The sequence below is a fragment of the Anabrus simplex genome, chromosome 9, assembly GCF_040414725.1.
Source record: "Anabrus simplex isolate iqAnaSimp1 chromosome 9, ASM4041472v1, whole genome shotgun sequence".
Lineage (NCBI taxonomy): Eukaryota > Metazoa > Arthropoda > Insecta > Orthoptera > Tettigoniidae > Anabrus > Anabrus simplex.
Genome location: NC_090273.1, coordinates 41,656,567 through 41,681,348, shown reverse-complemented (window position 1 = coordinate 41,681,348; position 24,782 = coordinate 41,656,567). Strand labels below are relative to the sequence as shown.

Genomic DNA, 24,782 nt, shown 5'->3' with positions numbered 1-24,782 from the left:
TTTCGGGACTTGAACTTTCCTCCTTTAAATGTGGATTTACGCTAAATCGAGGTCACGCAAAATTGGGGTTTTACTGTATGTCGAAAATACTCCTGTAGCTTAATATGTATGTATAAAATAAGAGTTTTGTCTGTACATCGCTCAGGATTTTAAAAGAATTGTATTTCTGTATTGATCGAGTCCATAGTAATAAGGAAATGCACTTTTTCATTTTCCGTAAATTCTCTGTCTGTACGTATGTATGTACGTACACACATCACGAGAAAACAGCTGGATAGAATTTAATGAAAATCGGTATGCAAAGTCAGGGAATAAGTCGCTACAATCTAGGCTATAAATAATTTTATTCACGCTGAATGAAATGGTAGTTTAGGGGAGGCCTAAAATTTAATTCTCAAATATTTGTTAGTAGGGGTCCTGTCGATACATACTACATAACTATATATAGTATTAAATTTCCGATCATGTACATCTTGTACATTTTTACCCTATCGGTTATGATAAGAGATATTAATGAATTTGGATTTTTGTTGCCAAGTCCATATCATGGCCGAGTCATGAGAAAATGGGTAAACAGATTTGAATGAAAATCGCTATATAATGTCGGGGAGTAAGGAACTACAGTCCACCCTATAAATAATTTTATGAGGTGACCTAATATAACAAAGTCGGAAGAAAACTAAATGTTAAGGCCTACAATATAGAAAGCTCATAAAATTGATCAACAGTAACATTACATTGACCATTGTTTGTTGTGATGTGCTTTGTGTCTTCTGCTGCCACTCATCTCCAGTAGATGGGATTACTACTGCGCACAGAGTATAACAGCGTGTCTGAATATTCGTGGGAACTAGCTAGGGAGTTTGATCTCTCTCTTCTTTTGCATGCCATTCCTGTGGTTCATTAATTTTCTGATACTGGTGCGTAACACACTGGTTCATCATAGCATTCCAGCTATTCATTTCCTACTCTGAGGCACTGATTAGAATGAGCAGTGTGCACATTTAATGGAATAATGGCAGAGGAGTGGTTAGATGGTTAGATCTGCAGCATAGTACTGAACTAAGGTTAAGTTATAAGGAGATTCCCACCTTCCAATACTTGTCAATTTTTTATAATAATTTTATTGATTACATGACATAATTCATCCTAATCTGTAGATATATATTAAATAGGACATGTTTCGTTCCGATTATGGAACATCTTCAGCTAAAAGATATAATAAAAATGGCAAGACAATTAAAACACATGCAATGATTATGGTGACAAAATAAAATGTTCATTCATGTTGGGTTAAAATTTCCAAGTGACAAAGTAAAATCAGCGTAAGGGTCTTCTTATGCTGGAGGCGTGTATGTTTGTTGATCTTGAAGATGAAACTAGTAATATAAAAGATTTTCTTACTATATGGATGTCAGGGGAACTCTTAAAAAACAACTGTAGTTGATGTTGAGTTGAAGTTAGACTACTAAAATGAGTCCCATAGTTGGTCGTGTCATATTTGAAGTCCTCCCTTACGCCGTGTACGTCAATGGATGTCATTTTTATTAAATCTTTTAGTTGAAGATGTTCCATAATCGGAACGAAACATGTCCTATTTAATATATATCTAGAGATTAGGCTGAATTATGTCATGTAATCAATAAAATTATTATTAAAAATTGACAAGTATTGGAAGGTGGGAATCTCCTTATAACTTAATGTTAGTTGTGTTGAGCCAATACGGGACAAAATATGAGATTTATAAGCAGCATAGTACTGTTCGTTAAAAATGAGAAAATATGCAGTTTTTCATTTGATCGGGTATTTTATGAAATGACATTGCTTTTAATCGCTACATTCCTAATGACGTCATTGTAATGACCTATGTTGACTTCAGTTAGGAAAACCACAAAGACAGTCTTTCTGAGAATTCCGTAGCGAAGCACGAATACATCAGCTAGTAATTAATATAAGCATATAAGATAGATAACGTATTACACGTATTTTCTTTTTTGTAGGTCAGAAATTACTATAGGGCAGTTGTTGGGTTAATATTATTCTACTTTTCAGATCTCGCTATGCAGTTGAATTTGGGTATGTTTGAGTACAATCATCGATGTGGGTACATCCTAAAACCAGAGTTCATGCGGCGACGAGATAGGCGGTTGGATCCTTTCGCTGAATCAACAGTGGATGGCATCATTGCTGGAACTGTGTCGGTTCATGTCATATCAGGCCAGTTCCTCACTGACAAACGTGTTGGCACGTACGTCGAAGTGGACATGTATGGTCTGCCTGCTGACACCGTACGCAAGAAATTTCGCACTAAGATCATACCCAATAATGCCATCAACCCCATCTTTGATGAAGAGCCATTTGTTTTTAAAAAGGTAACACACTACTTTAACTAACTACATGGACTTTCTTTCTTTCTTTCTTTCTTTCTTTCTTTATTTATTTATTTATTTATTTATTTTAGGTTCAAATAGCTCCCTCATTGTCTGTTTATCGTAAATGGTGTTTTAGTTGAATTAAATCAATCTTATCTGTTTTGACCTGCTTTCCATCATCCAACTTTGCCTAATTCACTTCTGTTACATGTAATAAATATCATTTTTGGTCCGTATTGATGATGTAGATTGAAATAATAACATTAAGTTATTTATTAGACCACCTAATCAATACAAAATCGTTTTGGATGATTTACATAAATTTGTTAGCTAATAGTGGGACATGTTTCGCCTTCTCTGAAGGCATCATCAGCCATAGTCTTAACCTTAAATTAAAAATAAGCGTCTAAATAACATGTAGTGATGAAATGAATTTTAAAATCTTGAAGAGATTTGAAGTAAAATAACATTAAAAATAACAATGATGGTTTGAAAATACAATGTGATGAGATACAATAGTGGAAGTATTAACAAAATTAACCTTAGAAGGCTGCTAAAATAAGTACAATGGAATAAAACAACAGATTGTTATACAACAAGTAGTAAGATTGCATAAAAGTAAAGTTGATAGTAATGGCGGTTATAATTAGACGATGGCGAAAAATCTTATGTAATCAAAGTAAAGAGGAGAGAGTAAAAGTCAAAGTTAGTCGAGAGATCCGAAGTTCATTATGATCTTGAAGATAAAGGATGAAAGTCAGATGCATATGGTGAAGTTGTAGAACACGTTGAGGATATGAAGTTGGTGAATAGAAGTTGAAGAACAGTTTCAAATAGGATCACTATGGACCATCTCAAAATTTGAAGTGATGTTCAAATGTTGTAAATTGTGAGTTTGTAGATATTCTAGTTGAAAAAGCATATACAAGTGGAATCTGTAAATGGAAGCAAGAAACGTAGAGTTAATTGTGTGAAAAGATATTTGAAAAATCTTGAAGTAGAATCGTATGCACTTACCACTTGACGGTGACAAAGATAGCTTGTAATATTATGAGTAAGAAGTATTTGCAACAGTAGACTTCTTGCTACGTGTGTTATAACTGAAGTTTTGTGTTGGAGGGGGATCTGTTTGCGTTGACGTAACTATTAGAGGGGGGCTGCTATTGGTGGGAGGGAAGGAAGAGAGTGTATTACTGCGCGTGTTGTAACGGTGTAAGGCTATTGGAGGGAGCGATGTTCCGGTGGGTGTGGCTATGGGTTTATTGGTTGTATTTGAATTAGAGGTACTAGCGGTGGGGGGAAGGGAGGGGGGTATATTAGCTGTAGGGGAGGTGGGAACTCTAATTGATGTGAGGTTGAAGATTTTTAAGAATTTGTTGGTGAGGGAAGTTGATTCTCGTAATAAAATAAGAATCTGTTCATACAAGGGGCTTTTTTTATCAATAGTGTCATTTAGATTTTTATCTTTATTAAAATGTTGGTCGAGGAAAATAAATAAGTTTTCATATTCTGTCATGAGTTTGCTTTTATCAACTCTTTTTAGGATATGGAGGTCTTGTTCTATTGTGGTGAATTTATGCAACTTCACCATATGCATCTGACTTTCATCCTTTATCTTCAAGATCATAATGAACTTCGGATCTCTCGACTAACTTTGACTTTTACTCTCTCCTCTTTACTTTGATTACATAAGATTTTTCGCCATCGTCTAATTATAACCGCCATTACTATCAACTTTACTTTTATGCAATCTTACTACTTGTTGTATAACAATCTGTTGTTTTATTCCATTGTACTTATTTTAGCAGCCTTCTAAGGTTAATTTTGTTAATACTTCCACTATTGTATCTCATCACATTGTATTTTCAAACCATCATTGTTATTTTTAATGTTATTTTACTTCAAATCTCTTCAAGATTTTAAAATTCATTTCATCACTACATGTTATTTAGACGCTTATTTTTAATTTAAGGTTAAGACTATGGCTGATGATGCCTTCAGAGAAGGCGAAACATGTCCCACTATTAGCTAACAAATTTATGTAAATCATCCAAGACGATTTTGTATTGATTAGGTGGTCTAATAAATAACTTAATGTTATTATTTCAATCTACATCATCAATACGGACCAAAAATGATATTTATTACATGTAATGTCAATGCCAACCAGGCATTAGTAAAACCTAACAAGTACTTAAACCTAAAAATTAAAATAGGCAAGATTTCTAGAGATATCAAGTTTCTTAAAGATTGCTTGAAATTAGAGTTGGTACCTAAATTTCTCAAATCTTTACAAAGAAAAAGTCATCCCTATTCAAAATCTAATGCCACTCAAAAGAAAGTAAACAACATATGGTTGAAAAATGAAATTAAACTATTATACAAGAAGAAATCTTTACTAAATTTACAATTATATAGGACTCATTTGACCATCTCTCAGAAATTACCCCCACTTGAATGGAGCTCATTTTTAAGGTACACTGACCTCAAACTATCTTACGTATTAGACAAGAAACAGAAAACCCTAAACCATAAATTACTTAGTCTTCAAGAAAACAAATGTAAAACTCCTGACCAAAATACAAACAACAAAGTGTCCCCTTCCCATTTGACTAACATTCCCACTACAATCAACCTATCTAATGCAACCTTCTCTAACCAAGAATTAAATCTATTAGATAAAGGCATCAAACATAATTGGCCTAATCACAAAAAGGCAGAAGACATCATCACTACCATCGCTGAAACCGAAACTAATATCGATAAACAAATCCCAATTGATAAACAGAATGACGTACGATATGAAGTAAAAAAGAAACTCCCAACTTTGATTAATGAGATAACATCTAATAATAACCACAATGTCTCGAAACAAATTCTAAACCTGAAATCCAAAATCCATAGCAACAACGTAGTAATTACAAAAGCAGATAAGGGCAACACCATAGTAATAATGAACAAACAAGATTACATCAATAAAACTGAAACCTTTTTTTCAGACAATACCTATACCTTAATTAACAAAGATCCTACAAACAAAATACAGCGTAACTTAAAGAACCTTCTGAAAAATTCTAACTTCATTTTAAATGATCAAGATTATCAGAAATTAACTGTAATGAACCCAAAATTACCTACAGTCAGATCACTGCCCAAAATTCATAAAAAAGATGTCCCCATTCGACCTATAATTAATAGTATCAATAGTCCTACCTATAAAACCTCTCAATTCCTACACAAATTCCTAAAAAAACACTTCAAATTTCACAACTCCAACCCCATAAAGAACTCGATCGAACTCTGTAATTCCCTAAATAAGTTCAGTCTACAACCAAACCACGTTTTATGTTCTTTTGACATCACCAACATGTATACTAATATCCCTATCAACAATACTATTAACATCATAAAAAACAATCTGTTGAAACATAGCACATTGAGTAAAATCGAAATTGATGAATGGTTAAAATTACTTAATTTCGTTTTAGACAACAACTATTTTACCTTCAATAAGAAAATTTACAAACAAGAAGGTCTAGCGATGGGAGACCCGTTATCTGGAATACTAGCCGACATATACTTAGATAATCTCGAACATAGTAAGATTATTAATAACATCAACGGACTCTGTCTTTGGCATCGCTATGTTGATGATACCATAGCTATCATTGATAAACAAATCAACAACAGCAATAACATACTATCATTCCTCAACAACTTAGATAATAATATTAAATTCACTAAAGAAGATGAGTTCAATAACTCTCTGAACTTCTTAGATATCAAAATCACACGAGCATTGAACAAATTCGACTTCCAAATATACAGAAAACCCACCTTTTCTCCAACAACCATAAAAAATGATTCTTTACATCCCAACTCACATAAAAAAGCCACTTATCACAGTTTAATATATAGAGCATTAAAGATCCCTATGTCCTCTACTAATTTAAAGAAAGAATTACTATTCATCAAGGAAATAGCTAAATTCAATGGATTTAACACGAATATGATTGATAAAATCATCAATAAAACCAAACTAAAACTAGCTACCAATTTAACTCCATTAAAACCCGTCAAACCAAAATACGCTAAATTCACGTTCACTAACCATAGCATTTACCCGATAACCAATTCATTAATGAAGCACGAAATAAAAATAGCCTACACAACAAAAAACACTAATCGCAATTTATTCTTCAATCACAACTCTATCAACATCACAGACAATAGTTACTCTGGATCAGGAATATACAGATTGAAATGCTCTACATGTAATTTTTCTTATGTTGGCCAAACTGGCCGCAGCTTCTCTACCAGATACGCCGAGCATTACAATGCCCAAAAACACAACAAATTCTCCGCAATGGCCAACCATATGAGGGACACCGGGCATAAATTCACCACAATAGAACAAGACCTCCATATCCTAAAAAGAGTTGATAAAAGCAAACTCATGACAGAATATGAAAACTTATTTATTTTCCTCGACCAACATTTTAATAAAGATAAAAATCTAAATGACACTATTGATAAAAAAAGCCCCTTGTATGAACAGATTCTTATTTTATTACGAGAATCAACTTCCCTCACCAACAAATTCTTAAAAATCTTCAACCTCACATCAATTAGAGTTCCCACCTCCCCTACAGCTAATATACCCCCCTCCCTTCCCCCCACCGCTAGTACCTCTAATTCAAATACAACCAATAAACCCATAGCCACACCCACCGGAACATCGCTCCCTCCAATAGCCTTACACCGTTACAACACGCGCAGTAATACACTCTCTTCCTTCCCTCCCACCAATAGCAGCCCCCCTCTAATAGTTACGTCAACGCAAACAGATCCCCCTCCAACACAAAACTTCAGTTATAACACACGTAGCAAGAAGTCTACTGTTGCAAATACTTCTTACTCATAATATTACAAGCTATCTTTGTCACCGTCAAGTGGTAAGTGCATACGATTCTACTTCAAGATTTTTCAAATATCTTTTCACACAATTAACTCTACGTTTCTTGCTTCCATTTACAGATTCCACTTGTATATGCTTTTTCAACTAGAATATCTACAAACTCACAATTTACAACATTTGAACATCACTTCAAATTTTGAGATGGTCCATAGTGATCCTATTTGAAACTGTTCTTCAACTTCTATTCACCAACTTCATATCCTCAACGTGTTCTACAACTTCACCATATGCATCTGACTTTCATCCTTTATCTTCAAGATCATAATGAACTTCGGATCTCTCGACTAACTTTGACTTTTACTCTCTCCTCTTTACTTTGATTACATAAGATTTTTCGCCATCGTCTAATTATAACCGCCATTACTATCAACTTTACTTTTATGCAATCTTACTACTTGTTGTATAACAATCTGTTGTTTTATTCCATTGTACTTATTTTAGCAGCCTTCTAAGGTTAATTTTGTTAATACTTCCACTATTGTATCTCATCACATTGTATTTTCAAACCATCATTGTTATTTTTAATGTTATTTTACTTCAAATCTCTTCAAGATTTTAAAATTCATTTCATCACTACATGTTATTTAGACGCTTATTTTTAATTTAAGGTTAAGACTATGGCTGATGATGCCTTCAGAGAAGGCGAAACATGTCCCACTATTAGCTAACAAATTTATGTAAATCATCCAAGACGATTTTGTATTGATTAGGTGGTCTAATAAATAACTTAATGTTATTATTTTAATTCACTTCTGGTATTGAAAAATTAGTAATTTTTAAAAATTTGGTAATTCCTCCATTGTGTGTATGTATGAGGGGCATTATTGAATTAAACTTTATTTCCACCCATCAAAATTCATCACTTCTATGCTGCAATGTATGCTGTCCTTCTTTACACTATGTCTTTCACCCACTTTCGGGGCAAGTCACACTTCCTCGGGTATTCTTCTTTTCTTCCTCCTTCTGGTTTAACTATAGTTTGTGATGTTGATGTAAGTAAGTTACAGAAGACAGTAGGTAATCACAAATGGCATTGTTGTGTGTTCCATTAAGTTGCACAACAGTAGTCCGATATTTGTAAAAAAAAGTACATGACATACTTGGTGGGAGTGATTAACATAGCTGCTTGTTTGGCTCCTATTGCCTGTTGGATGACAGAGTTGTTGGTGTGTTGCGGCTGTTTCATGTGATCACTTCTTACTTAAAATATTACTATGAAATGGTAAATTTTAAAATAAGTTAATAGGTAATTGCAGTCTCTGCAGAAGAAAATAAAATTTGATCAGTTCTTGATTGAGAGTGGCTTTTTCATTCTTGATGTTAATTAAAGTACGGTATAGCTTCTGTCATTTGTGAATCTCTCTTGTTTCTGTGTAATGATGGTTGCTCCTAGAATTCACCCTTTCCATGAGAAATCTTTCTGTGGTCGTGTGGTGTCCAGATAAAACACTTTTTTTTTAAGACAATGGTTCCATAGAAGGTTTGAAACTCTTAGTATTTCTTGCCACAATGTTTTGACATTCCTGCTTACCAAGTAACAGGGCCCGACAGTGCTCCAGTATCTGCTTCTACAATGAGAAATGTAATATCTTCATAAAAGGTTGACTCAGTTTAGAGAGAGCTGTATCCCCTGTATTAATAAAAGAACTTGCTGGGCTGAGTGGCTCAGACGGTTGAGGCACTGGCCTTCTGACCACAACTTGGCAAATTCGATCCTGGCTCAGACCGGTGGTATTTGAAGGTGCTCAGATACATCAGCCTCGTGTCTGTAGATTTAATGGCACATAAAAGAACTCTTGCGGGACAAAATTCCGGCACCTCGGCGTCTCCGAAAACCGTAAAAACAGTAGTTAGCGGGATATAAAGCAAATAACATTATAAAAAATAAAATAACTATGTATCAGTATATCGGAGGGGGAGGGAGTGAGTTGTGAGGCGACAGTAAATTGTACTTGAATGATTATTTCTAGTGCTGTGTGTTTTTAACATCTTTATAGAAACATGATAGGTTAGTCAGCTCGCCTGCCAATGTGATCAGTGTTTCTTTTATCTAAATGTACTTGATGTAGATTATTTATCTACTGATCTGTGTCATGAATACTCTAGAGAGAATCAGCTTGACTGATTATATTGTAACTTTGAAAGAGAAGGGAAAAAAAAGTGTCAATGGGTCAAATCTAGTAATCATTGTGTATTAAAATATGTTTTGAGTTTGTTAACCGGCACATTAAAAAAAAAAAAAATGATAGTCTTGAACAGTTTCCAGACTTCGGCCAGTTTTGTTGTTGATTCTGGAGCCCTTGCTGATGCCAACCCCCTATGGGATATAAAAGGCTGCTCCTAACCTGGAGAACAGACGTTCTTCTAGCGGTCTCAAACTCAGGGCACATACGCTGCCTGATGGGTTTCAGTGGGATTTCCTCCTCTGAAGGACATCACCCTCGTAAGAGGACTCTTCCACCTGAAGCTGTTGGCCCTCTCAGGGTGTCGGGTTGTTTCCCGTTGCCTAACACTCGATTTGTTGCTGGCTGTACGATCTGCTTTATACCATTGTGGGTTTACCTGGCCAGATTCAGGCATGAAAACGGTAGCTTTCAAATCAGCTGATTCATTTTTGGCAGTGCTGCTCAATTGTTTTACTCTTATGCCATGTCTATCCTGTTCTTTCTTTGTACTATAGTGCACCATGCTTCTGAAATATGTTTCATAGATTAAGGAACTAATTATGTGGTGGTTGTTGTTGCATGATGAAGGTAGTTCTACCAGAGTTGGCGAGTATCCGTCTGGCAGCTTATGAAGAGTCTGGTCGTCTCATTGGTCATAGAGTCCTCCCTGTGGTGGGTCTGTGTCCAGGTTATCGTCACGTTGCTCTCAGGACAGAAGCTGGCCAACCGCTTCTTATGGCATCTGTGTTTCTCCACATTGTTGTCAAAGACTACGTTCCAGATGGGTTGTCAGACTTTGCTGAGGCTCTAGCAAACCCCATCAAGTACCAGTCAGAACTGGAGAAGAGAGCTCAGCAGCTGGCAGTTCTCACAGATGACATGGATGTTATGGAGGTTTGTATTCGTAGTGGAGGTGATTTGTAAAACTGATAGTTTTATGAGGAAAAAAATTCTGTAGAGTAGATGGTTAGATTATAAGTGCACAGTAAAACCTCTGGTAGCGGAAATGAAGGGGGCTGACCTACAGTAGAAGTCCACTATAGCGAGTACGGGCATATAGCAAGAATTCCGTTATAACTAAAGATGTTTTCTGTCCCTTGAAAAATTCCTATATTAAACTATGTACTATCCTTCGATTACAGCGAGAATGCTATCACTGATGTATCCGTTATTACAAGCAATTAAGCATTCGTTATTATTTCCATTATCGATATTTATGCACTCCAGCGATTACAGTGAATGTGAATGATCATCTTTGGTATAGTTTTCGCACTGTGTACACTAGCGAGCTCTCTCATCGACATTCGAACTCGAAGGGAATCTCAAGAGTTGATTAGTATTACTCGTTGACTGTTGTTCTATAAACATAATTCGAAAATGAAAGAGAACTTGTTTCTGTAATAAATGCGTAAATAACCTGACTGATAGTAGTACTTAACTTGTTAGAAATAAAGGCTGAAGTAAACGATTGATTAATTTAATGTCGTGTCTATTACATTACCTGCATTTAACAGAAGAAATTTCCAGTCCTGAAAATTACTCCGTAAGAGCAATGCAGATTTATATTCGATTTAATGTAATCCATAATAGGGCAAAATCTGCATTTAGCGTTAAGGAAATGTTAAAATTCTCAAATATTTATTTTTATTCGTTTTGGTTATGGGGCATTAAGAACCTACATAAATGACGTCATAAGCTTGCTGAAGATGATTCAAGGCAGAAGAGGAATTTAGAGCGTGGGCACTTAGGGCTAAAATTATATGTCGGACTCGAATACACATCCGACTGCAGCCGCTGCAGCAGAAGAGAACCTCCGTCTTAATGATAATGTTATTATAAACTTTGAAAATTCCTATATTACTCTGTGCACTATCCTTTGCTTACAATGTGAACCCTTTCACTAATTCATTTGTTATTACGGTCAAATTCGGGCATGTTAGTTTTTATCCGTTATCAATATTCATATGCTCTACTCCAGCGTTTATATTGAATGCGATCGATAATCTTCCGTATCAATTCCTCGCTACGCGGGAGCGAGTCGATCTTGAGCGAGTCTGAGGCCTCGTCGTAACTCCGACTCGTGTAAACAAACATTGGAATAATATATTTTCACCGAGCTCGATAGCTGAAGTCGTTTAACTGCGGCCAGTATCCAGTATTCGGGAGATAGTGGGTTTGAATCCCACTGTCGGCAGTCCTGAAGATGGTTTTCCGTGGTTTCCCATTTCACACCGGGCAAATGCTGGGACTGTACCTCAATTAAGGCCATGGCTGCTTCCTTCACATTCCTAGCCCTTTCCTATCCCATCGTCACCATAAGATCTATCTGTGTCAGTGCGATGTAAGGCCAATTGTTTAAAAAAAAAAAATATTTTGCTCTAAATGCAATGCCAGCAGTTGTTAACTCCTTGGAAATAAAGGCTGAAGTAAACGCTTGCTTAATTTTAATACTATGTATTGGAATAAAATAAGAAAGTGATGCTTCTTCTCAAGATACAGCCGTGTGCAAAACTTATTTCAGATGTTAGGTTATGTACTTTCGCGTCTTGTTAAATTTCAGAAAGGCTGTTCCCGTGTAAATTAATAGTGAAACTGTTATCATTATTCTACAGGGAGCTTGAAATACGTTTTCATAATACATGCGCGGTAAACCTAGGTTAGGTGACGCCGTTTGAAGTAAGAAAATGGAAACGTAAGAATGAAACTGAATATGCGTGTTCAGACTATTGGAATTAGAAAATACCTGGTAATGAGCAAACTGCTGCTTAGAAAACATCCACAAAAATGGTTAAACGAACTGATTGCTGTTTCATACCGATTTGAATGTTGTTTTGTGCGAGTTTGGTGTCTTTAAGTAAAATTCTTTCTTGAATAAAATTACTGTGTCCACCTATTCAAAACAGTTATACTTGTAATTTGGTGTCTTTCCCGACTTTTATGGAAAATCATATATAACATTACAAGAACAACCTTAAACTAAAGCGGTTTTGCATTCACTGACAAAAATCTGTCAAAATGGGGTCCCTGTAAAAATGTTAAATATGGGTTCTGCTTTTCTTTCCTCATCACCAAACCTTCGTTATATTTTAAATCTTACTGACTCATCCTTAACTCTCTTGGAGCCAGGCGGTACTGCGAGCGTCCGCCCTTTAAATTGCCAGAGCCGATGAGATCGGCCTTTAAATATCCGTGCGGAAGTTGCCAGAGCCGATTACATCGGCCGGCTGAAAGTTCTGTGATATACATACTTTTTTGGCAGTCTATAGTGACGTGCATACTTTTGTGACAACCTGTAGTAAATGGGCTACAAGATATTGTGTGCCTGACCTTGCTTTGGAATTTCTAAGAGGGTGTTCTAGCTTTCACAAGAGTTGTTTCCTGTGTTTAGAAATACCGCTAACCGGTCAGTACAAGATTGCTCCTTGCAGTGAGTGGATTCTTGACAGCAGAATGGCAAGTAGTTCACGTGATATATTTTCAGCAGGTATTGATGACGATAAATTAATGGAATATTTGGAACAATGCGAAGTGAACGCGGATGATTTATCGGATAGCGATAGTGAATTTAGTTCAGAGAGTAGTGATGAAATTATACCAGACACGCCCCCGGGATCACCACAGCTAAAGAAGAGGCGTTTGTTTCTAATGGCAGTAAGGCTACTGTGAATACTGTTGTTGATGAAACTAGTGATGACGAAGATGATGATGATGATGATGTCTCTGGAGAACATTTTGTGGAAATTTCTCCCAATGAACCTGACAACGTCCCTCAGTCTCCTGTTTCGTTCATGGAACTTCCTGGACCTAAACATGCCCCTGCGCCTGATTCTCCGCCCATATCATACTTCAATTTATTTTTCACTTTTTCTCTGCTAAACCTTATAGTCACCGAGACCAATCGCTATGCTGACCAACTCCTTACTTGTAATGAACTGTCACCTAATTCCCGCTCTCGATGTTGGAGACGCACTACAATTGACGAAATAAGGGCGTTCATAGCTGTCATCATGAATATGGGACTAATAAGAAAACCTACCATTGTTTCGTACTGGAGTACTGTAGACCATTTCATTACCCCTTGGTTTGGTGAAATGTTCTCAAGGAATAGGTTTCAGCTTATTTTGAAATTTTTTCATTTAGTTGACAACAGTAAGCTTTCTCCTCCTGGCTCTCCAAACTACGATCCCTGTGCTCGATTCCAGCCTCTTGTAGATCATGCTAATAGGCTATTTAGACATCATTATACTCCTCATCAGCAACTTTCCATAGACTAAAGTTTAGTTGGAACTAAATGCCATACACAACTACTCCAATACATGCCGAATAAGCACCATCACAAGTGGGGGATAAAATTTTGGATGTTGTGTGATGCAGTTAGTAAGTATTGTGTTGGTTTTTATACCTACCGAGGAGCAAGATCCACTGAAGACAGAAACGAAATCAGAATTAATGGACTGGCCTACACTGTAGTGACCAAACTCATGTCCCTAGGGAATTATTTTATGAAAGGTTTTCACGTTTACGCAGATAATTATTTTACGTCAATCCCCCTTGCAAAACATTTATACTCACTTGGAACATTTATTACCGGCACTATACGAAGAAACAGGAAGGGACTACCAGATGCTGTGAAAAAGCCATTTAAATTAGTTTGTAATAAATATTTCAGACAGGGGCCAATTTTACTAGTGGGATCCAAACAGAAAAAATCTCAGAAAAATCAGGTGGTGCTTATAAGTACACGCGGAACTGCAATAGAAACAGAAGTGCCTGCAACTGCTAGAAACATTAATCAACCCAAGAAGAAACCTAACGTGATCTTAGACTATAATAATCGTTATATGGGTGGCATTGATACAAATGACATGATGGTGTATTTTTATTTAGATGAACGTAGAACTTTGAAATTCTGGAAAAAAGTTGCATTCAATATAATTTCGAGAATGGTCTTAAATGCTTATTTGATGTATTTAGAAAACTGTAACGGAAAGAAAATGACTAGGCTCCAGTTCTACTCCAGTATAATTGAATCTCTGAGTACTGAATGGTTTGAGAATAGACAAAAGATTATCACGAATATTCCCGTGTGTGGCGTAAAACTTTTGTCAGGTACATTAGAAAGACGGTGCGTTGTATGTAGCTCTCCGCAACAGAGAAAGAGGTCGCGAACTGTGTGCATCAAGTGCGATAAAGGCCTGCATACTAAATGTGCAGCTCTTCATAAATGCCCTAAATAAACAAAATATATTTAAACTTCTACTTGAACAAAAAACAGAGATTTTATATGACGTTGCGTTACGCTTTCTATTGTTCCTATTAGTGTTAGTGATAAGTGATTAGTGTTAGTGATAAGTGATTAGTGTTAGTGTAAATAACCTTAAGTGCTTCAACAGTGGTCTCAAACTTTGAACAACATTATATAGCGGTGACGAGTCTTCTTATCAAAAATTTTCGGTGAGTAAATTTATTTTGTCATTTTCCTTCTTTTTTACTAGTGACATAGTAAATTTGTGTTTGCATTTTTTGTTTTCTTTTTCTCGTTCAGAGCAATTATTCTGTTCATAAATGAATTTTCTATCATTACGTAAATGCCGGTCCCCACGGGTCAAGTGTAGTGTGCCTGCCTCTCACTCGGAGGTCATGGGTTCGATTCCCGGACAGGTGAACGGTTTTTACCTGGGTCTGAGTGTTGGTTCGAGGTCCACTCAAACTAAGTGATGACAATCGAGGAGAGATCTTAGGCTAAGAGAGCTACCTTGGTCTAGAAAACCATGAATAATGAACGAGAGAATTCGTCTCACTGACCATGCGTCACCTCGTAAACTGCAGGTCTTCGGACTGAGCAGCGGTCGCTTAGTAGACCAAGGCCCATCAGGGCTTTAGTGCCATAGATGTTTTAATTACGCATATTGTATTGTACTGTATTGTAAGATGTTTTTAAAAATAGATACTGAAACAGAAAACTAGAAAAGGGGATTTCCGATAAAATAAAAACTATAATCTCAACTATTATTTTTTACTTTTTAATAACTCAGAACTATTTTTATACAATCTACACCACATATATAAAATTTATCTTAAGTGTTTGCCATACATCGATATATACATGAATGTTATCGGTGAGTAAAATTGTCTTATTTTCATTAGGGACATACGTTTGAATTTTAATTTTTTATATTTTTATTTTTCGCGTTCAAAATAATTATTTTATAGAATTATATTTGGAAATAAATTCTGCATTTAGTCGTATATTCTTTTGTATCGTAGATGATATTTTCAAAGTAGATATTGAGAGAGAAAGTGCAAAAATGTTTTTCTCTTCCTAAAAGTAAACGTTATCGACAACCATAATATCAACAATAATACTTTTTAATTATTTATATCACTCTAAATCAGTTGTTTATTTTATGCAGTCGACGTGTAGAAAATTTCTTGCCGCTATTTGAAATACACCGGTAGATATACGCGTATGTTAAAATGCACGTAATTCTACTAAAAACGGCCTGGCACTTTACAGTAGTAGAGTGCAGGCGGAGCTCTGGCCTCTTCCAGCTGCTAGTGAGCGGCCGATCAGATCGGCTCCTGGCTCCAAGAGGGTTAAGCAAGCAAGTGGCATGGCAAACTTGCTGGTTTCTCACCAAGGCGGCTGCAGTTGAATCCTGACAAATACGTACAGTAGAGTCTCGATTATCCGACCTAAACGGGACCTGGAGTACGTCGGATCACCGAAAATGTCTGATAATATAGAATATTTTTGACATTGAACTGAAACGAACAGGAAAGCTATACTGTATTACTATGTTGTACGGTACTCTATTTTCTGACTTACCAATTCAGTTGTACAGTAGATGCAGTACTGAACGAAAACATTCCAGATGTCTTACGAAAAGAAACTTGTCAACAATGTCTGCTTGCCTGCTGATTCACGTTTTCTTGGTGCGAGATCCCGCCATCAATGATAATCCTTCGTTATGAGTCATCGTTTTCTCCTTTTGTTCTGAAATGCCTCCTCCTCCTTCTTCTTCTTCTTCTTCTTCTTCTTCTTCTTCTTCTTCTTCTTCTTCTTCTTCTTCTTCTTCTTCTTCTTCATTTTCGTTAACATTCACAAAACCAAGAATATCAAGATCAGTTAGTTCAAACAGCTGATCTTGTGCACACCACTTACATCTTGAGTCGTAGCATCCTCACAAACAGGAATGCAATTCAGTAAGGGAACAATGTTTTTCCATGTCTTCTTGTACCACCTCCTCTCGATGTTCAACTTCACTCAACAATATGTTCCAAGACTTTCTAATGTCGTTGTTCCAACTTCTTCCCATGACTGCGCTATCCAGTATGCCACGTCTTTCATGTTGTTTCATTGCCATTGTCCATTTTCTCTATCAGAGATGAAAGGAGTTACCGGCGATATTTCCTCTTCTATGTTTCCAGCACACCTTGGTCCATTGGCGGCATAATGATGTCAGGTTAGGAGGGAGGAACATGAACAGGAACAATAACAGAAATGTTTTAAATGTTCTAGGCTTCTTTGCTTTACCGATCTTAAGTAATTTTGCTTTTAAGTTCCCAGTAATATTACTACAGGCAAGAACAGTAACTTTCCTTACTATGCTTGTAGCCAGGTGCAGACGTCTTGGCTTGGGCTGCGAGAGGTTTTGATGGCAGCATCTTGAAATTCAGTCCAGTCTCATCACAATTAAATGTCTGATCACCGGTTAATCCTTCAGCAAGAATTATTTCTTGAAATTCCCTTTTAAATTTCACAACCTCATCGGATTTAGCTTACAGTTTTTATCCACAGATATTAAGCTGCCCAATGCCGTACCGTTTTTGCCATTGATCAAGCCACCCAGCACTGGCAGTAAAATTAGGGTCCCCTTCATTAAACTCCTTCTGGAAATACATCGCCATTTATTGCAAAATGGGGCCAGATATTGGCAGGCCTGGTTTTGAGTGAACCAAAGAAATAGTGCTTCACTTACTTTTTCATATGCACATTTTGCATTGTTTTTTTTCTAATTTTCAGTGCTTTGGTAGAGCACCACTTTTGAATTTCTTTCCTCTTATGTTTCCAGTCTCCCACTGTAACACCATAATCTGGAGCTACTTTTTGAAGAATCCAGATATCTGGCCCCATTGTCCAGTCTCTTTAACACACTCAACTTGTCTTCCACAGAAACAATCACTTTCTTCCGTTTACTCGCCATACAGAGGGTATGAAAACTAACATCTACACCCACCAATACCACACTGAACAATGACTGAAAACTCGCTGCACCTGTCCTTGAGAAAAACCCGGTCCTACCGCATGACTGCCAGTGCTTGTCCCATGCTCTCACCCTCCACACCGGGTGTCCCAGATTTGCCTCCACCTAAAGTTCAAATTAAGCCTACCAGTGTTGGATAACATGGAATGTTGGATAAGCGAAGGTCGCTTGAGCGAGACTCTACTGTATAAGATTTTTGGAAATGAAAAATCATTTTTTTGTGGTTTGGATTCCACATAAAACCGGTGACCCCATGGCTATGATCACAAAATCAAATCACATAAAATTATAAGCTTGCATGCTGTTATTCTCAAAAGTGTGTCACGGTCTAGAAAGCCAAGAATAACGGCCGAGAGGATCCGTCGTGCTGACCACACGGCACCTCGTAATCTGCAGGCCTTCGGGCTGAGCAGCGGTCGCTTGGTAGGCCAAGGCCCTTCAAGGGCTGTAGTGCCATGGGGTTTGGTTTGGTTTGGTTTGGTGTCACAACACTACAGCAGTGCTATCATTAACAACCACAGTGCTGTCGCTATTGTCTTCTTCTCCTTTCTCAAATTTTTCTATAACTTACAATTTTTGTATTCATGTTAAACTCAGTGGCGTATAGTCAGGGCTACCAAGGCTATCGGAGAAGCCCAAACCTCAGTTCAGTATGATGGAAGTCTAAAGCACATTATAATGTAAGCATCTGACACATTGTTCCATTTACAAAACTTGAAAGCAGTGAGAAAAACGCCGCACGTATTTCTGAAACAAGGCATCGGAGACTGATATTGCAGCCTAGACTCTCGTCTTTCTTCCCTTGAGACACCTCATGCGGCTTGCTAACGGATGTCTGATAGGTGCTTGGACCGGGGTGATAGCTGTGCTAGGCTTCGTTCCGCCAGATTGCCACTGCTAACCTATCAACCATGTGTTACTCATAGTACATACTTCCTCACCTCATACTTCTGACTTAATTGCAGTAGAAGTCCGTTATAGCGAGAATTCACAACAGCAGAAAATTTACTCGCTATAACAGATTGTTGTTATATCCGAGTTTTGTATAAAAGTCGGAAAACCCCCCATACACATTAAAATTGGTATGAAACGGCAATCAATTTGTTCAAAACTTGCTTTTCCGCGGATGATATCCACACTACGACTTACTTGTTTGTTATTTTTCAAAATCCGATACTACGTGAAAGTGTATGTTTAATTTCATTCTGAAAAAAATTACAGTTTCGTATTTCTCCAAATCCAAGGCGAACCCCACTTTTTCCTTCAAAAAAATGTTAATCACACTCAAAAAGGGCGTCGTAAAATCATACGAATGCCTCTGTTGTACAATACGGTACGCATTTTTATACAATTTTTAGACGGCAAATATTGGCTTTCGTTATGCCGCATCTTTTGCGGCTGCACAATTATTCTTTATTTCTGCGGGTTTAATGACCATTAACTTGAAACTAGCATCATAATACCAAAGAGAACCAATTGAAAATTTGCCGGCAAAACAGATTCCATGCATCTCTACAATACGGCGATCCGTCAGGAAAATATTCTTGCTGTCTATAAAAACTTTTACGGTACTTCTACTCAGCGTCAGATATAACCTGCTGCCGCTACACGCACGTCTCGCTTGCCGGGTTCGGCCAACTTCAGTGGATAGCGATGCAACGAACGAGTTTATTGCGCCACAGTATGGCCTTTCCACCCTTGGGCTTTTCATGCAGATACCTCTCAATTTCATTTTCGACTTCTTTAATGCGTCCTTGTTGCGGACCACTGAATGCATTTTTTGTATCTTTGTCTTCGCGCTGACGCCAAATATTGACTTAGTTAGGCCTACGCCATATTTTTTTTTGCGGCTGCACAATTATTCTACATTTCCGAGTGTAATAACCATTACCGGTAACTTAAAATTGGCATAATATCGATGAGAACCCATTGACAATTTGCCAGCAATACCTGTTCCACGTATCTTTACGATTATCCATCACAAAAATATTCTTGCTTTCTATAAAACTTAATTTTACTAAGAGTCAGGTACAGTAAACGCGTTATAACTCTGCCACTGAGTAGCGGTGGCCTTTCTAAGAATTCGAAGGCTCGCATATTTTGATGCCATTCTGCAGATTTGAGAAACGTTTTTGTAGAGGCTAATAGAATCTCATTCTCTCTTCACTGTTTCCCGAGAACCAGTGACATTACACACAGACACTATAAAACCAGTTGTCACGGCTAGCGATGTATAATAAAGATTCACAATTAAGTATTTATTTATTTTCCACCTAGTCGATACAATGATTGCTTAAGGCAATTTTTAATGGTCAAAAGTGGTACATGTTTCGTATATTATCAACATCTTCAGCCACATAACACTGTTTAGATGAAAAATATATAAAATTGACAAAGAAATGCTTTAGAGGAAGTGTCCTTAAAATTAACATAAGATTGACAAGATTAATTTTAAGGACACTTCCTCTAAAGCATTTCTTTGTCAATTTTATATATTTTTCATCTAAACAGTGTTATGTGGCTGAAGATGTTGATAATATACGAAACATGTACCACTTTTGACCATTAAAAATTGCCTTAAGCAATCATTGTATCGACTAGGTGGAAAATAAATAAATACTTAATTGTGAATCTATTGAAGTGCGATACGGACCATGAAGCTGATTTTATGTAAGTATAATAAAGAGGCGGTCACTTATTGTCAACGAATTTTGTGTGTGCATGCGGGGTGAAAAGAAGCAACGTGGTTACTGCGAGAGTTGCCAGTGGTATTCATTACTGTTAGGCCGCGAATGCAAGACGACCCTTGATTTTTCGCATGAGATTCTGAGGGGGAAACAAATATCGTCTTGGATTCGGAGAAATACGGTATTACTCCAGAGTTTTCTTCTTCAAATGGCGTGACCTAACCCAACCGTATATGTATCATGAAAACATATTTGATACGCATGTAGAGAAATTAGTTATCCTCGCTAAAAATTTACATGTGAATAGCCTTTCCAAAATTTAACTAGATGCGAGAAAATATGAACTATCCTCTGAAATCAGTGATGTACTCTGCCATATCTTGAGGTGTTTCACATTCTTACTTAATTTTATACAACATTAAAATTAAGAGATCATTTACTTCAGCCGTTATTTTTAACGAGTTAACGACTGCTATCGGCCACGTCACTTATGCATTTATTACGAAACTTGTTATTCTCTTTCATTCGAATTTTCTTTAGAGAATAGCAGTCGTTGGGTAATACTGATTGACTCCAACATCGCCTTCGAATGTCGATGAGAGAGCTTGCAAATGCACATAGTGAGAAAACTATACCGTACCAAAGATGATCGATCGCATTTTGTGGTAAACGTTTCGGTTTCCTTATTCAAACAGCGTTACCTATCCTAACTTAACCGTACTATACATATGATGAAAACATACTTCAAGCTCCACTAGAGAAACGATAAAACCTTCTCGCAATAAATTTACATGATAATAACCTTTCCGTAATTTAACCAGACACGAGAAAATATAAACTAACCTGTGAAATCAATTATGCACTCTGCCATATCTCGGGTGTAACCCGTTTTTACTTAATTGCAGTATTTAGCATTAAAATTAAGCAATCGTTTAGTCAGCCTTTATTTTTAATGAGTTAAGAACTGTTATCGGACATGTTATTTACGCATGTATTACTAAAATATGTTCTCTTCCATTTCGAATTTTCTTTACGGAACAGCAGTCAACGGTTATTACTAATAAACTCCGACATCGCCTTCGAATGTCAACGAGAGAACTCGCTAGTGGACATAGTGAGGAAGCTATACGAAGATAATCGATTGCATGCATGATAATCGCTCGGGTGCATAAATATTGATAACGGAAAAAATCGTGCGCGCTTAATTGTTCATAATAACGGATGCGTCAGTGATAGGGCTCTGGCTGTAACCGAAGGATAATACCGAGTTTAATATAGGGATTTTGAAGGGACATAAAAATATTGTCTGTATAACGGGACTCTCGTTATAAGATGTACTCGCTATAGCGGACTTCTACTGTATATAGATAACAGATCACTGGTATTTCACTCCCGTTTACTTCTTCATTCTCGTAGGAAGACACTGCAGGGCTGCTGTTATAGAAGTAATATAGTTTTCTTTTTATAGGTAGATCTACTAAAATGAAATGCATTCTTTCAGGTTTAGTGTTCTCTTGTTGATTGGAATCGAACCCGTGATCATGGGTCGTACACCACCACTGATCCCCTGAGGAATGTAATTAACCAGTGAACGATGGGTACAACCACTATAAAATTCTATATGTTTATTTAATAAAAATAATAAAAAAAAAATAATAATAATAATAATAATAATAATGGTGCATGGCATCTGTATAGGCTTGGAGGTACCGAGCTCGATAGCTGCAGTCGCTTAAGTGCGGCCAGTATCCAGTATTCGGGAGATAGTAGGTTCGAACCCCACTGTCAGCAGCCCTGAAAATGGTTTTCTGTGGTTTCCCATTTTCACACCAGGCAAATGCTGGGGCTGTACCTTAATTAAGGCCACGGCCGCTTCCTTCCCACTCCTAGCCCTTTCCTGTCCCATCGTCGCCGTAAGACCTATCTGTGTCGGTGCGACGTAAAACAACTAGCAAAAAAAAAAAAAAAAAGGCTTGGCGGTGACCTAATGAGGATAAAATGAATGGTGAAGACATCATAAACACCCAGTTCCCAAGCCAGGAGCATTAACAGTACAACGGGGTTGATTCTGAAAATAGAACCGGGGCCATCAGACTAAAGGCGAGCATTCTATCCATTTAGCCACAAAGCCAGACTTTAATTTGCTAAACCTTAGGCTACCATCTTGATTGATCAGGTGTTGAGTATTGGCAATGGCAGATGCCAGGGCATTAGCTTGTGAAGCAGCCTTGACAACACAGCAGACTTCTCCAATGGCTGTTGGCTGCAGCTCAAAACGCTGAAGGCTTGACGTTCACTGAACCAACTATCGAAAAGGGGTAACCTAAGTCTAATGGTAGCCCACGTCTTGATCCCAGCATACGCCACTGGTTAAACTGTTTTCTTATGTTTTTCTGCCATGATGATATAAAGCTGAAAAATATACGATCTGATAAGCAAAGAAAACTGAACTTCTCTTCAGTTTTCAAAAAGACTTTGTAGACTAATAAGAAGGTATACAGTGCTCTGTTGTCACATGGCACAGAGTTTATTGCTGTTCAGAAAGATACATTTCCTGACAAATCAACCTACAAAGAACATAGTTCAAAAATAAGAAAAAACACAAGCGTACATTAAAAAATATTGTTTTGTAGGTTGCTTGAATTACTTGCAAACTGGATAAACCTCTCATTGCAAGTTTATTGTATGAGATTTAATTTTTTATGAGGCCCTTGGTCTCTCTCCTAATATTTTCCAAGAAAAATTATATTCTCATTAACTCGGCCCCAGTGTAACTTCGTTGGTGGAATTCCTAGAGTTAAGCTCCTTTCATGTCCATTGTTCACATTGTAAAATATTTCCTGTATTCATTCTTAAAGCTAAGAAAGTCTACAGTTGCTCACTTATTCAAATAAACTTTAACTTTTTAATTTGGTTTACGTCGCTCTGACACAGATAGGTCTTATGGCGACGTTGGGATAGGAAAGGTCTAGGAGTGGGAAGGAAGTGGCCTTAATTAAGGTACAACCCCAGCATTTGCCTGGTTTGAAAATGGGGAAACCACGGAAAACCATCTTCCGGGCTGCGGACAGTGGGGCTCGAACTTGCTATCTCCCGGATGCAAGCTCACAGCTGTGCGTCCCTAACTGCATGGCCAACTCACCTGATAGACTGTAATTGTAGAACATTTATTAGTTCCTGGATCATTTGTTGAAAATCGATTAAATATATTCTTGTTAAGATAAGACTAGATAATAGAGATATTATTTTGCTCGCGTACCACATGCACCTATTTCTTGATGTAAATCTTTCCAAATGTGGGTTGTACAACATGAATGAAAACTTTAATTTTGGTTATGTTCCAACCGATGTTATTTGACTGGTTTAGTACTTCAACAAACTTGAGATGTTAATATGAGTCATGTTCCAACCGCTGTTACAGTATTTGGCTGGTATAGTACTTCCTGTAAATTTCAGCTCTCGCTTTTGTGCGTACACGCCATGCTGCAGAACATGCATTGAGTACATTGCATTGTGGTAGCATATAATTCGTAAAGCTTGTGTAAATATGAGTGTTAAAACATTGTGTTCTTTCAGTGTCACAGAAAAACTAAGAGTTATTAATGAGGCTGCAAAGTTAGAGAATCATGCAGCAGGAAGAAAATATGACATCCCAGAGTTGTGTTACAGACTGAAGGAGGAGGACAAATTACTTTTAAGCAGCAGCAATAGCTATGCTTTTCATGGATCGTTGGCTAAGTTTCCTCAAGTAGAGGAGAAACTTCTGGTATTTATTACCACTAGGTTCCGGTTTGGATATGCTGTAAGGAGATGTTACTGCAAGCTATGAATGTATCATGAGAGCTTGGTAAGGCACACAATTTAAAGTGAACAGCAGCTAGATAAATAGATCTTTGCAAGAAATAATCTGACAAAGATTACCATAGGCCTATCTCTGAGTGGTGAATAAAATGCTTTTAAATGTTAATTGCGATTATACTGTAATAAAATTCTTCGTTTCTTCACTTTTACCAACATCTGATATTCAACTTTTCTTTCATTTTAGATCAAATTCCTGTGTACTTCTTGTATACCAGTACTACAGCAGCTGCATTTGTAGCCACTGCTTCCTTTTACTACACTTATTAAAGATTGATTGGCATATCGTGTGAAAAATATAAGAAGTTTAAATTCTCTGTCAGCTTTATTAATTTAAATATGCTAAACAACTACAGGTAGATTGAGGAGAGGTACATCAGTTGCCTTGTTAAAGAAACTGTGAATGTATTTGAAATGCCGGCCTAATGTCTGTAAGGTTCAACCGATGGCATTAT

At 37.0% G+C, this 24,782-nt stretch overlaps 1 protein-coding gene across 1 annotated transcript in view; it reads left to right on the top strand.

Moving 5' to 3' along the window:
* The window catches only part of Plc21C (Phospholipase C at 21C), a 182,382-nt gene that overhangs the window by 127,620 nt on the left and 29,980 nt on the right, over positions 1-24,782 (top strand). The window contains exons 14-15 of the mRNA XM_067153731.2: positions 2,053-2,372; positions 10,104-10,409. Coding sequence (XP_067009832.2) covers positions 2,053-2,372; positions 10,104-10,409 — 626 coding nt within the window. The remainder of the gene's footprint in view (positions 1-2,052; positions 2,373-10,103; positions 10,410-24,782) is intronic.